The sequence below is a fragment of the Antechinus flavipes genome, chromosome 3 (assembly GCF_016432865.1).
Source record: "Antechinus flavipes isolate AdamAnt ecotype Samford, QLD, Australia chromosome 3, AdamAnt_v2, whole genome shotgun sequence".
In the NCBI taxonomy this organism is placed as follows: Eukaryota; Metazoa; Chordata; class Mammalia; order Dasyuromorphia; family Dasyuridae; genus Antechinus; species Antechinus flavipes.
In genome coordinates, this window is record NC_067400.1 from 317197607 (window position 1) to 317211109 (window position 13503).

Below are 13503 nucleotides of genomic sequence, written 5' to 3' on the forward strand. Positions count from 1 at the left end.
ATAAATAAACATTCAAATATTTAGTGAATAATATACATATATATAAAATGGTTAATAATTATAGTAATAATAGCTAGCATTTTATGTAGCATCTACAATATGTCAGCAGGGTAGCTAAGTGGAATAATAAATAGAGCACTAGGCTTAGACTCAGGAAGACTCATGTTTATGAATTTATATTAGTTCTCAGATAGTTAGTAGCTGTGTGATCCTGGACAAGTTACTTATCCCTGTTTACTTCAGTTTCCCCGTCTGTAAAATGTACTGAAGAAGGCAATGAAAAACTATTCCAGTATCTTTGTCAAGAAAGCCCCAAATGGGGTCACAAAGAGTTGGACATGAATGAAACAATGGAACGACAACAAAACATTCTCCATGAAAAGACAATTCAAGACGTATGGATACCTCTCAATAGTGAGACTAAAAATGATTTCACTGAGGAATAAAAGAGGAAGTTTTTTTTTTCTTTTTAAATAGAACAACATGGATGCAAAAGAACTTAACTGACTTAGACTTTACATATATGATAGATGGAGGCAAGGGTAGGTAATAAAGGATGAATACAAAAATTTAATATGTCCTTCTTAATGTCAAAAGTACCATGCTCAGAATGACTCAAAGGTAGAAATAAATGCTAAGGACCAAAGAGATATTTTCATATCATAGCATTATAGAATTAGAGCTAGAAGGGGGTTTAGAGGCCATAGAATCCAATACTCTTAATTTATAGATGAGGAAGCCCAGAACTTAAGTGACTTGATTAGAATCTCACAACTAGTCAATGTTACAAGAGGGAATCGAACCCAAGTTTTTGACTCAAAAGTTCAATGTCCAATTTCTTACAATGCTGCCTCTGAGCTATGCTGGGTTAACGCAGAGGTAGTAAATACGTATAAATAAAGGAGCAACTGGGTAGATAGAGTTCTAGGCCTGAAATCGGTGCATATATAAAATCAGATACTTACTAGCTATGAGACAATTCCTTTAATCCTGTTTGCTTCAGTTTACTTATTTATAAAATGAGCTAGAGAAGGAAATGGCAAACCACTCCAGTATCTCTGCCAAGAAACCCCAAATGGGATCACAGAGAATCAGACATGACTGAAATCACTTAACAACCAAAAAAGAAAGGTAAACCAAAAGAGAATTTCAGTCCTAATTCCTTCTTCTTGGCAGAGAAGACAAGCATAAAAATGAATAATTAATTTCATCATCTGTTATTACTGGATGACTGTCCCATTCATTCTGTTTGTTAGATTTTAGCTCATGGACTGATAATCAGTGTTCTCAGGAGTTATTATAATAGAAAAGAATAGAATATATTTCCTATCCAACCCTTAGTCTACTATGATTACATATCCTTTAGTTATGCAATCTCCTATAGCTGGACATTAAAGCCATGTAGGATGCTTTTGTTAGCCAGATTGTCTCCTAGCCCCCCAATCTCTCAGATGTGAAAAAATAAATAGCATCCTATTCTTAGCAACAGGTTTGAGGGCAGGAAAATTCTAGAATCACATACTGGGTTTGATCTTCAGGCCCTCCAGTTGTGTCCAACTCTTTCACCTCATTTGAGATTTTCTTGACAAAGATGCTAGAGTGGTGTCCCATTCCCTTCTCCACTCATTTACAGATGAGGAATCTAAAGCATGAAGTTAAAGCACTAAACTTGCCCAGGATTACACAGCTAGGAAGTGTCTGAAGCAAGATATGAACTCAGCTCTTACTGACTCAAGTCCCAGTACTTCATTCATTGTATCACCTAATTGCCCCAAGTAGAATAGGAAAAAAGTGAATATTTCAGTTTACTTCACTGCATTTTCATTGCACAGAACCCTGGCTTTTGTAAGATTCATACTTTAGTGCACAAGACAGTGGAGAAATAAATAGCTAGGTTAAGCTGTGAGATTGTGGCTGCTTGTGCTACTACTGGGCTTATATCCCAAAGAGATACTAAAGAAGGGAAAGGGATCTGTATGTGCCAAAATGTTTGTGACAGCCCTGTTTGTAGTGGCCAGAAACTGGAAATGAATGGATGCCCATCAATTGGAGAATGATTGGGTAAATTTTGGTATATGAATGTTATGAAATATTATTGTTCTGTAAGAAATGACCAGCAGGATGAATACAGAGAGGACTGGCGAGACTTACATGAACTGATGCTGAGTGAAATGAGCAGAACCAGGAGATCATTATATACCTCAACAATGATACTGTATGAGGATGAATTCTGATGGAAGTGGATTTCTTTGACAAAGAGAAGATCTAACTCAGTTTCAATTGCTCGATGATGGACAAAAGCAGCTACACCCAGAGAAGGAACACTGGAAAATGAGTGTAAACTGTTTGAATTTTTGTTTTTCTTCCCGAGTTATTTATACCTTCTGAATCCAATTCTTCCTGTGCAACAAGAAAACTGTTCAGTTCTGCACACATATATTGTATCTAGGTTATACTATAACATATTTAACATGTATAAGACTGCTTGCCATCTGGGGGAGGGGATGGAGGGAGGGAGGGAGGGAAAAAGTTGGAACAGAATTGAGTGCAAGGAATAATGTTGTATAAAATTACCCATGCATAAGTACTGTCAATAAAAAGTTATAATTATTTTTTTTTTAAGTAGGTTTACAATAGTAAAGAAAGAAAAAGATTGTGGCTGCTCAGCTAGCATAGTCTGAGATTTCTCTCTCATTCCCTCCTGCCAATACTGATGGTCTATGTGGTCACTGTACTTCCAGAAAAGGCTGTCAGGAATTCATGTGTTGAACTGTAATTTTTCTAGTTCTCTTGGGTGATTCATAATCAGATAGTGTTATACCACATCCAGGATACAGAGTAATTCTAAGAGGGTATCAAAGTGGTAAAGTGTTCTATAGATTTGGCCTAAAAATCAAAGTGATCTAGAGTACTAATACTCTAGTATAACTGAGTTGACTGTCCCATTATGGGGGAAGATAATCTATTAGTAGGTATCTTTGTGATACCTATGATTTATATATTCAAAGTAGAGTCCCATGATATAATTCACAGAAATGATATTGCTATTAACAATGTCCAAGAAACTCCAGGACAGAATCTCATTAGAATTAATCACTGCTTTCTCTATGCCCAAGGTCACATGGTCATGTTGGATTTTTAATTCACATGCCTCTCCCAAATGTGATTCTTTTCCTATAGAACATTTTATAATCCACCAAAGTCATTAGCTTGACTTGAATTTCAGATTTAACCCCTTCTTATGTGTTCTGCTTTGCTTGATCTCTCTATCTCTGTCTCTCTTCCCCCTCCTCTTTTTTCCTCTTCTCTCTTTTCCGCCTCCTTCTCCTCCTTCCCCTCCTCCTTTTCCACTTTTTCTTTTTCTTCTCCTTGTTCTTTTTCTTTTCTCTCTCTTTGGGTCTGTCTCTCTCTTCTTTTTTCTCTTCTCCTTCTCTATCTCTCTCTTTTCTTTCTTCTCCTTCTCCTTCTTCTGCTTCTTCTCATCCTTCTCCTTCTTTCTTCTTCTTTCTTTTTTCTTCCTTCTTCCTCTCTTTCTCTCTCTCCTTTTCTCTGTCTCTCTCTCTCTTTCTCTGTGTGTGTCTCTCTCTCTTTCTCTCTCTCCTTTTCTCTGTCTCTCTCTTTCTCTGTGTGTGTGTCTCTCTCTTTCTCTCTTTCCCTCTCTCTCTCTCTCTCTCTCTCTCTCTCTCTCACACACACACACACACACACACACACCCCACAACTGAAGTGAAAGGCAGCCAGGATTTATTTGGGCAGCTACTGTACGTCATTTTCTATTATTAATAAAACAGTATGCAATGAGCAACTACTGTGGTGTCTGGAAAATCAAGAACTCTTGTGGGGAGAGAACTCAGAACTGGACATACCTGGCTGTAAATACAGAAACCAAACATCTTGAGATGGTCTTAATTTCAAGAAAAGTGTTTCTATTTTTAATAAGGCTTTTCAATATCTTTTTCAATATCAGATTTCATAATTTTTCAATAAAGATTCTTTCAATGGAGTAGCTAGGTGGTGCAGTGGATAGAGCACCAGCCCTGAAGTCAGGAGGACCTGAGTTCAAATGTGACCTCAGACACTTAACACTTCCTAGTTGTGTGATCCTGAGCAAATCATTTAATCCCAATTGCCTCAGGAAAAAAAAAAGATTCTTCCAATCAAGTTAATTTTATATATATATATACACACACACATATACACATACATACATATACATACATACATTATTATATACAAGTCCACTAAATATGCAAATATTATATAGACTATATATATAAATATATATATTATTTACATGTAAATATTTCTTGTTATCTGGGTATATATATATATTATATGTGATTGTCATCTACATACATTTATGAATATTCATAAATGTATGTAGATGGCATAATCACATATATCATTCAGCTCCCATTTGGGGAAGAATTTTGTTATCCTTGTGACAAAACTATTTTATTTCTCTGTCAAAAACTTTGTTACTTTTTCTGTTCAAATGCGAGTTTCTAGGGCAGCTAGGTGGCCCCATGGATAAGAGCATTGACCCTGGAGACAGAAGGACCTGAGTGCAAATTCAGCTCAGATACTTAATTATTAGCTATGTGACTCTAGGCAACTCATTTAACCCCAATTACCTCAGAAAAAAGCAACAACAAAACAAAGAAAAAAAAGAAAATAAAGCTTTTTGAAATAAGCTAAGATTTTTGTAACTCTAAGTTGGGTACCAAAACCAAGTTTTTTTTTGTCATCAATTATATTCAAAATTCAGTCCATAAAAATTTCCAGTTAACTTAATCACAAGGGAAGTAGGGAGCTAGGATAAGTCCTTTCCAAAAATGAAATAATAAAGTGAAGTTTTAAGAAACTTTCTTCTGTTAGGAAAAGATAGTCATGGGGTTCACATAGAAACTCAGTGGAGAGCTTCATCTCTTTCTCAGCTTCTGCCACATATGAGAAAGCAAATTCAGAGTAGAAAAAACCCAGAACTTTGTTTCGCTGGTCAGAAAGAAGAATGGAGCCATAAGACCTTAGGCAAATAACAATACCTCTTTGGAAATTACCTTCCTCATTTATAAAATAAGGAATTTGTATTAGCTGACCTTTGAGGATACTCTTACTGATCTAACATTCTGGCAAAAAGTTAACAAATTGAGCTTGTATTTACCACTTTATGCTTTGTTCCATATGTATTGTCTTTTAACATTACAATTAATTTTAAATATTTAAATAATGATAAATGATTAATAGTATTAATTTTAATAGAATCATCATTAAGATTATCATGTTTATCTCTTTTTAAAAAGAATTTTGGTTATTTTGCTTTATGATTAGATGAAACCTCTTAATTTTCATCTTAAAACATGTGCTTTCTCATGTGGATCATATATTGGACAATCACAGGATATGTAATCTCTCTCAGATTCAGCTGCTTCATATTTAAAATGGAATAGCCATGCTCTAACTGATAAATGATCAAAGGATTTGATCTATGCTCAAATTCACATGTATCCTTTAACCTAATACCACTACTTGGCATGAATACCAAAAGAGATTTTTTAAAAAGGCAAATAACTTATATGTAAAACATATTCATAGCAATTCTTTTCTTAGAGCAAAACAAAAAATGAAGTTGAAGGGATGCCCTACTGGCTCAATAAACTATAGTGTGTGTTTATGATGGAATATTATTGCTCTATTGGAAATGATGAGCAGGATGCTCTCAGGGAAAAAAAAAAACCTGTAAAGTCCTTCATAAACTCAAGCAAAGTGAAATGTACTATATACAAAGTAATAGCAATGTTCTGGGATGATTAGCTGTAATGGACCAGAACTCTGGAGAAGTGTACTTGAAACAAGGATTCTTACAACAAGGTGTTAACTCGGTGGAACGGATAAGACAATGGTTATCTAGTTTAGCATGGTGATTAATAGTTCTCTAGTTCAGTGACTGATTTAATCTTACAACAAATAATGGTTCCCTAGTGATATAATGATTGGCTTATACTCAGTATGATGAATGGATTTAATTTTAATAGAGTATTGAAGAGGTCAGAGTCAGACTTAGAGACAGACTCGGAGACAGACTCAGAGAAGACAGAGGACTGGAGGCTGGAGCTCAAGCTCTGGGACTCAGAGAGATTTCAAGAGAGAGACATTCCATCTTTGATCAGGCTCTCCTGCTTCCTGCACTTTAACTAACTAGCCTGCATTTCTCCACTGAGACCAAGGCCAGTCTGAAGGGCCTCCAGAAAGCTAGCAGCTCCTCAGGCAAGGGGACAGATTATGAAGGAGGTCAGGACAGCCACCACGATGGTGGGAGATGGAATGAATGTCTCTTGTCCAGTCTTCGTTGGCTTTTATATACTCTATTATAATAACATCATCGTAGGTGTGAATCTTGTAGAATAGGTGTTAATCTTGTAGAACTATATTAAGTACTAAGTACCGAACAAGAGAACTATTAATCACCATGCTAAACTAGATAACCATTGTCTTATCAGTTCCTCTGAGTTAATACCTTGTTTCAAATATGCTTCTCCAGAGTTCTGGCTCTCTACAACTAGCTGTAAATTACTGTTATTCTCAGTAGTACAACCATCCACAGCTATTCTGAAGGACTTATGATGAAAAATCCTATCCATACCCAGAGAAGGAACTGGTTATATCTGAATTCAGACTGCAGCATATTCATTCATTCTCTCAATCTCTCTCTCTCTCTCTCTCTCTCTCTCTCTCTCTCTCTCTCTCTCTCTCTCTCTCCTATCTCTCTCCTATCTCTCTCTTAACGTCATTTTTCCGGAGGGTTTTTATCTTCATTAATGTGGAAGACCTATGTTTTTTTTTTTCCGATACAACTTGGTTTCACAAGTGGTTTCTTAATTGTGGGTGAGGATGGAGAGAACCTAGAACTCAAAAATTCTAAAAACAAATTTTAAAAATCTGCTTTGAATATTATTAGGGAAAATATTAAATAAATAAATAAAAAAAAAAGATGGATTAATAAGAATACCTATATCACAGGCCTGTTGTGAGTAGCAAATGGGATGATACATGTAAAATGCTTTACAAATCATCAAGTACTATATAAATTTTAGCTGTTATAATTACAAAGTCCTTTCTTTGAGTTTAACTGCTAATTTTTTATTGATATAAAGTGGATGATAGAAAAAATGTCACATACTGACTTTCTTCTTTTCTTTGCTTCAGGTATAATTTTCGAGGGTTTCGATGGTTACAAGCAATGATTTTTGCCATCGAGGAGATAAACAGCAGTCCTTCTCTCCTCCCCAACATGACACTGGGATACAGGATATTTGATACCTGCAACACAGTTTCTAAAGCCCTAGAGGCCACACTGAGTTTTGTGGCCCAGAACAAGATTGATTCCTTGAACCTGGATGAATTCTGCAACTGCTCTGAGCATATCCCCTCCACTATTGCTGTGGTTGGAGCAACTGGCTCTGGCATATCCACTGCTGTGGCAAACCTGCTGGGACTGTTCTATATACCTCAGGTATTAGGCCTTCGTAGACAGCTTTGTTGGGAGAGGGCTTTGCAAAGTCAATGAAGAGATACTTACTAGAACGTTCTTCAGGTCTGTAATTTGGACCCTTTGAGGACTTGGCTAGGACCCTATATCTTGGTACAAAGTTATCATCCAAATCAAACATGCTATTGTCATTAACTACCTGTGTAATTTGAGGCAAGTCATTTAATCTATTTGAGCCTCAGTTTCTTGATCCGTAAACTGAGAGTTTGGATTAGATGATCTCTAAGTTTCTTTCTAGCTCTAAATTTATGATTCTGTGATGATCCTATATGAGGATGGCTTCACCTTTCATTATGTACCAACTTCAAGAATCCAATGATTCTGGAATTTCCTTGATATGAATAGTTCTAATAACAATGAAAATAGTGCAACTATGTCATCCCATAAGACTCTTTTTTATATCTGCCAATATGTTTGTATGTACAGAAGGATACATTTACATATTCCACAAATCCAAATCAATTCAAATTATCTCAAATAAACATGCTTTTTAGGCAATAAACTATGAAAACAGTTTATTCATATACAATTTGGCATTGCAATCACATGAAATTTACAACAGAGCTAATTTAACACATATTTAATGATAATTACCATCTACATGATACTGAATGATGTCTAGTCATAAATGATTGTCAGTTCATAAAAAATGACTAAAATGAGCATTACATTTAAATGGTCAAGCTAAACATTGGCAGAAGGATATGTAGAGAGGGCAGCTGAAGAGAATGGGAAGGTGCTTTTGGATCCCTGTGAGGACTCTTAGATCCATAATTCAGAGATACGCCTTCTTTGGCTAATAGGCATCCTAGTATTCCAGATGTTTTATGAGCCCCAGGCTAATAATAGGTACAGCCATCCCTAAGTGTTCATGAAAAATCAAATATCAGGTGGGCAGACTAGATATCAGATTCTACCAAGGAGATGGCTTGGGGGGGGGGGGGAGTGAAGAATGCTGGAATAATAATCAATTCCTTTTCTTCTCCTAACAAGAATAGTGGTTGAGGAAGGGTCCTAAAAGGGACAGAGGAACATAATTTTGGGGGGTGGGGGGAGCAAGGCAGTTGGGGTTAAGTGACTTGCCCAAGGTCACACAGCTAATAAGTGTTAAGTATCTGAGGCTGAATTTGAATTCAAGTCCTCCTGACCTCAGGGCTGTTGCTCTATCCACTGTGCCATCTAGCTGCCCCAAAACATTTTTTTTTTCTTTTTCCCTTCATTCTTTTCCTACCAGCTTGATTCCACTGACTTAAGGAAAGATGCTACATTCAAAAATTCACTTCTGTAATGACCAAAATTCTACCAGTTAGAGAAATGTGTGTATTGAGAAATTAAATGACTTGCCTAGAATCATGTTGTCAGTAAGTGTTGGAAATGGGACTTGAACTTAGGTCTTTCTTACTCTAGAATATAAGAGCATAAAGGGGAGGATTCCCAAATCTTTGAAACTTATAAAGCAGCATAATATCACACTATATTTTTCTTATCTATTTTCTCATCTCCCCAGGTACATCAGTGGTGGAGCACTTTTTATAATCACTAATGAGTCCAACTTCTTTGCTTTTATATTAAAAGTTTAAGTGCCCACAGATAAGAGCCCTGAGTGTTCACATTGAAATAAAATAGGTTATCTTTTTTTCCATCGTATCCACAAAGTTAACTTCAAATCAAAGTCATCACCTGTAATTTAGATTGATTGATATTTCAGTGAATTTTTTGACTCATTTATCTAATGTCCTTTTTTTCTTTCTTTTCCCCCCAGGTCAGCTATGCATCATCCAGCAGGCTCCTGAGCAACAAAAACCAGTACAAGTCTTTCCTCCGGACCATCCCCAATGATGAGCACCAGGCTACTGCGATGGCAGACATCATTGAGTATTTCCGCTGGAACTGGGTGGGTACCATCGCCGCAGATGATGACTATGGTCGGCCAGGGATTGAGAAGTTCCGAGAGGAGGCAGAAGAGAGAGATATCTGCATTAACTTCAGTGAACTCATCTCCCAGTACTCTGATGAGGATGAAATTCAGCATGTCGTGGAGGTCATCCAGAATTCCACAGCCAAAGTGATTGTTGTCTTTTCTAGTGGCCCCGATCTAGAACCTCTCATCAAGGAGATTGTCCGTCGTAACATCACAGGCAGGATATGGTTGGCCAGTGAAGCCTGGGCCAGCTCCTCACTCATAGCCATGCCTGAGTTTTTCCATGTTATTGGAGGTACAATTGGGTTTGCACTAAAGGCAGGGCAGATTCCAGGATTTAGGGAATTCCTTCAGAAGGTACACCCCAAGAAGTCAGTTCATAATGGTTTTGCCAAGGAGTTTTGGGAAGAGACATTTAACTGTCATCTCCAGGAAGGTTCTAAAGGGTCTCTATCTTTTGACCCCTTTCTGAAGAGTCGAGAGGAAGGGGGCAGGAGCAGACCCAACAACATGACCACCACTTTTCGTCCTCTGTGTACTGGGGATGAAAACATCACCAGTGTTGAGACACCATATATGGACTACACCCATTTGCGGATCTCTTACAATGTATACCTGGCTGTCTACTCCATTGCCCATGCCTTGCAGGACATATACACCTGTTCACCTGGGAAAGGACTCTTCACCAATGGCTCCTGTGCAGATATTAAAAAGGTTGAGGCTTGGCAGGTAAGAAGTCAAAATAAAATGTGGCTCTGTGTATATAAGGCAGAACTTGGCTAACTCAGAGAATTAAGGTCCTGTGAACATTTTACAAAGGTAATTCCCATATGAGACCAATGACCCAACCCCATGTTTTCAGTCAAATTGTTTCTACCTTAAGATGTTATGGCATCTTAACAACTAATTTCTGTAAATCAATAGGCTATTACACAGTGAAGCATATTTGCTAAAACCACCATATTTCACTGTGGCAATTTTTGACATATAAGTCTGGCCTCTAAAAGGTTTTTTAGTGTCCTGAAATTGTGTTACTGCCTACAATGATGTTTTTATAATGCTTTAAACCAAGAGCTCTTAACTTTTTTGGTCATGGACTCTTTTGGCAATCTAATAAACATATGGATCCCCTTCTCAACATAATGTTTTTAATACATACCTAAATATGTAGGTTTACAAAGAAATCAATTCTATTAAAAAACCCCCATTATTTCATGGATGTTAGATTATTATCCCTGCTTTAAACAGAATTAAAATTGATTAGGCTTTTATTAAGATTGTATTGGGATATTAGATTTACTTCAATAAGTATTTATTATATTGCTTTATCTTGAGAGATTCTTAGAAAATATGTGAATGAACAAATGAATGAAAGAAAGAATGAGTGAACATTCACTATATTCCTAGCATTGTGCTATAGATACTATAGGTTACAGTATAAAATCTTATATATACACAAGATGATGTGCTTAGCTTCAGGGAGTTAATGTTTGCTCTCAGTAAATATTTGCTTTACTTACTCCTAGGTACAATTTTGTTAAGATCTACTGTTGAATATATTGGATTACTTGCCATCTAAGGGAGGGGGTGGGAAGAAGGACGAGAAAATTTGGAACACAAGGTTTTGCAAGGGGCAATGTTGAAAAAGAATCCATGTATATGTTTTGAAAATAAAACACTTTAATAAAAAAAGAGATCTACTGTTGATACAGAGAGATATATACTCACTAGTGAAGGATCGAGAACTTTGGGCATTTAGTCCAAATACTGCCTGTCTTCAACTTAATTTCAAAAGACCCAAAACAGAATTTCTAAAATTGTCTATTAGTTATTATTACCCCCTACCAACAGTTGTCTGGTATAGTAATAAGTATACCAGTTCAGCTTTCAGAGGTTTTGGGTTTAAAGGAAAGAGTTAACAATGTTTAGAGGTGAAGGGGTAAAGAAAATGGGAAAAAGAGAAGGAAATCTGACAACTCTAGTGTTTGGACCCAAGCTTCTTAGGATTATGAAATATGACAGAGGGTTCAGAGGAAGAATGCATTGTAGTGAGCCAGAGAAAGAAGATCTTAGCTATCTAGGTCAGAGACCTGAGCCTAGAAGGTGGAATTAATACTAGTTAGTATATTGAATGTGAAGATATACTGTTGACCATTCTTTCATCTTCCTTTTTCTAACTCTTCCTGTAGAGAGGCAATCATTCATTCAGTCACTATTCATTTATGAAGTACTTAATGTGTTCCAGGCATTATGCTAAGTGCTGAAAATACAAAAGGGGACAAAAGACAATCTCTGCATTCGAGAATCTCATAATTTAACAAGAGAGACAAACCAATAAGTATGATACACAAGCTATATATAGAATAAGTTGGAAATAATTAAATAATAGGAATAATACTGATGAATAATAAATAGAGGAAATAATTTAAAAAATAAATAAGGAATAAATTAAAAGAGGGGAAGCATTAAAATTTAAAAGGGTTGGGATTTAAAGGAAGATAGGGAAAGCAATAGGCAGGATGAGGAGGGAGAGCATTCCAAGTATGAAGGAGAAAATGTCAGGAGCACAGAATAGTAGATAAAGGACTGAAAATGTGGGTTCAAATTCTACTTCAGATATTTGTTAATTCTGTAATGGTGAGGTTGCTTAACCTCTGTTTTTGAAATAATAATTGAAATATTTGAGAAATAATAATAATAAACTCAGAGGTTTGTTGTGAGGATCAAATAAAATATTATTTACAAAATGCTATGTAAATTTAATACTATATTATCATTCCTTCTTTCTGTGTGATGATTTACACAGGATTTTAGGTATTTTTCTTGAGGTTATTCTGTTAAAAAAAAAAAAACAAGATGTGTACATCTGCACCAACCTTCTATATATATATATATAGGACTATCAAAGAAATCAACAAAATTGAAATATAGTTATCAAAAGTTGTCTTATTTAAAAAACAAATTCTTGCACCTCAGGTTAAAATCTCTGGATAAATGATCTCTAAGAATGTAAGAGGGGAAGTAATTGGCACAGTGGATAGAGCACCAGGCCTTCAGTAAGAAAGACCTAATTCAAATCAAGTCCCAAACATTTACTAGACAAGTCACTTAAATTTGTCTTCCTCAGTTTCCTTATCTGCAAAATTAGTTAAAGAAGGAAATGGCAAACTATCCTTGTAACTGCCAAAAAAAAATCCCAAATGGGGTTATAGAGAGTCAGACATGACTGAAAAGACAGAACAACGACAATAACAAGAATGTTAGTTCTGTTATTCTCTGATAAGAGTGTCATTAAATAAGACTGTCTAAAAATAGCAAAGTGAATTGACTAGGAAGAAAAAGGAGACAAGGAGAGTGAGTTAGTTAGAGAATGGACCTAATCTGGAGTGTAATAGAAAGAATTCTTAAATGGAGCAGAGGGGAGAAGTTGGATGAAGCAATAGGCAGAGACAACAGCTATGGGAAGTGACATTAAAGATCATTTGAAGAGAGATGATGCTGAGGAAAAGGTTACAAAGTGGCCCTTCTGTGTTGGCCACACAGCAAAATTTACTCATCCTTTGCCCATACCTGAAATATGTTTCCTCTTCACCAGTCCTTACTCAAAATCTGCTTCAAATTCCCTCTTTCTTGATTATCCACATCCTCTCTAATTACACCACCACCCCTTTGCTTGGCATTCCCTTCAGTACTCATGTACTTTACTTGTACAACAGTAGAATTTCAATTAGCTGGAATGTCCTGGTTGAAGAATGATTAACCAGAAAAACCTTTTTGCTTTAACCTCTATTGTTGAATTTTTTCTAACACATATTATATTACTTTGCTGTCTCAGTAATAATAGTCTAGACATTGCTCTACATTATGAAGGTCTTACTTAAGAAACATTCACACGTGAAATTGGCTAGTTGTATATTGTTTCCATTCAGTTTCTCTCTACATCTTTCCCTTCTTTCTTCCCTCTCATGTTATTTCTAGCAATCACGCTGTCTTGGGATGATAGTTCCACCTGGTAGACCCAACAGGGGATTAT

General features: G+C 36.1%; 1 protein-coding gene across 1 annotated transcript in view; it reads left to right on the forward strand.

Annotated features, from left to right (window-relative positions):
* The window catches only part of CASR (calcium sensing receptor), an 82268-nt gene that overhangs the window by 14481 nt on the left and 54284 nt on the right, over window positions 1-13503 (forward strand). Inside the window, exons 2-3 of the mRNA XM_051985392.1 lie at window positions 7207-7513; window positions 9312-10199. Of these exons, the coding sequence (XP_051841352.1) occupies window positions 7207-7513; window positions 9312-10199 (1195 nt within the window). The remainder of the gene's footprint in view (window positions 1-7206; window positions 7514-9311; window positions 10200-13503) is intronic.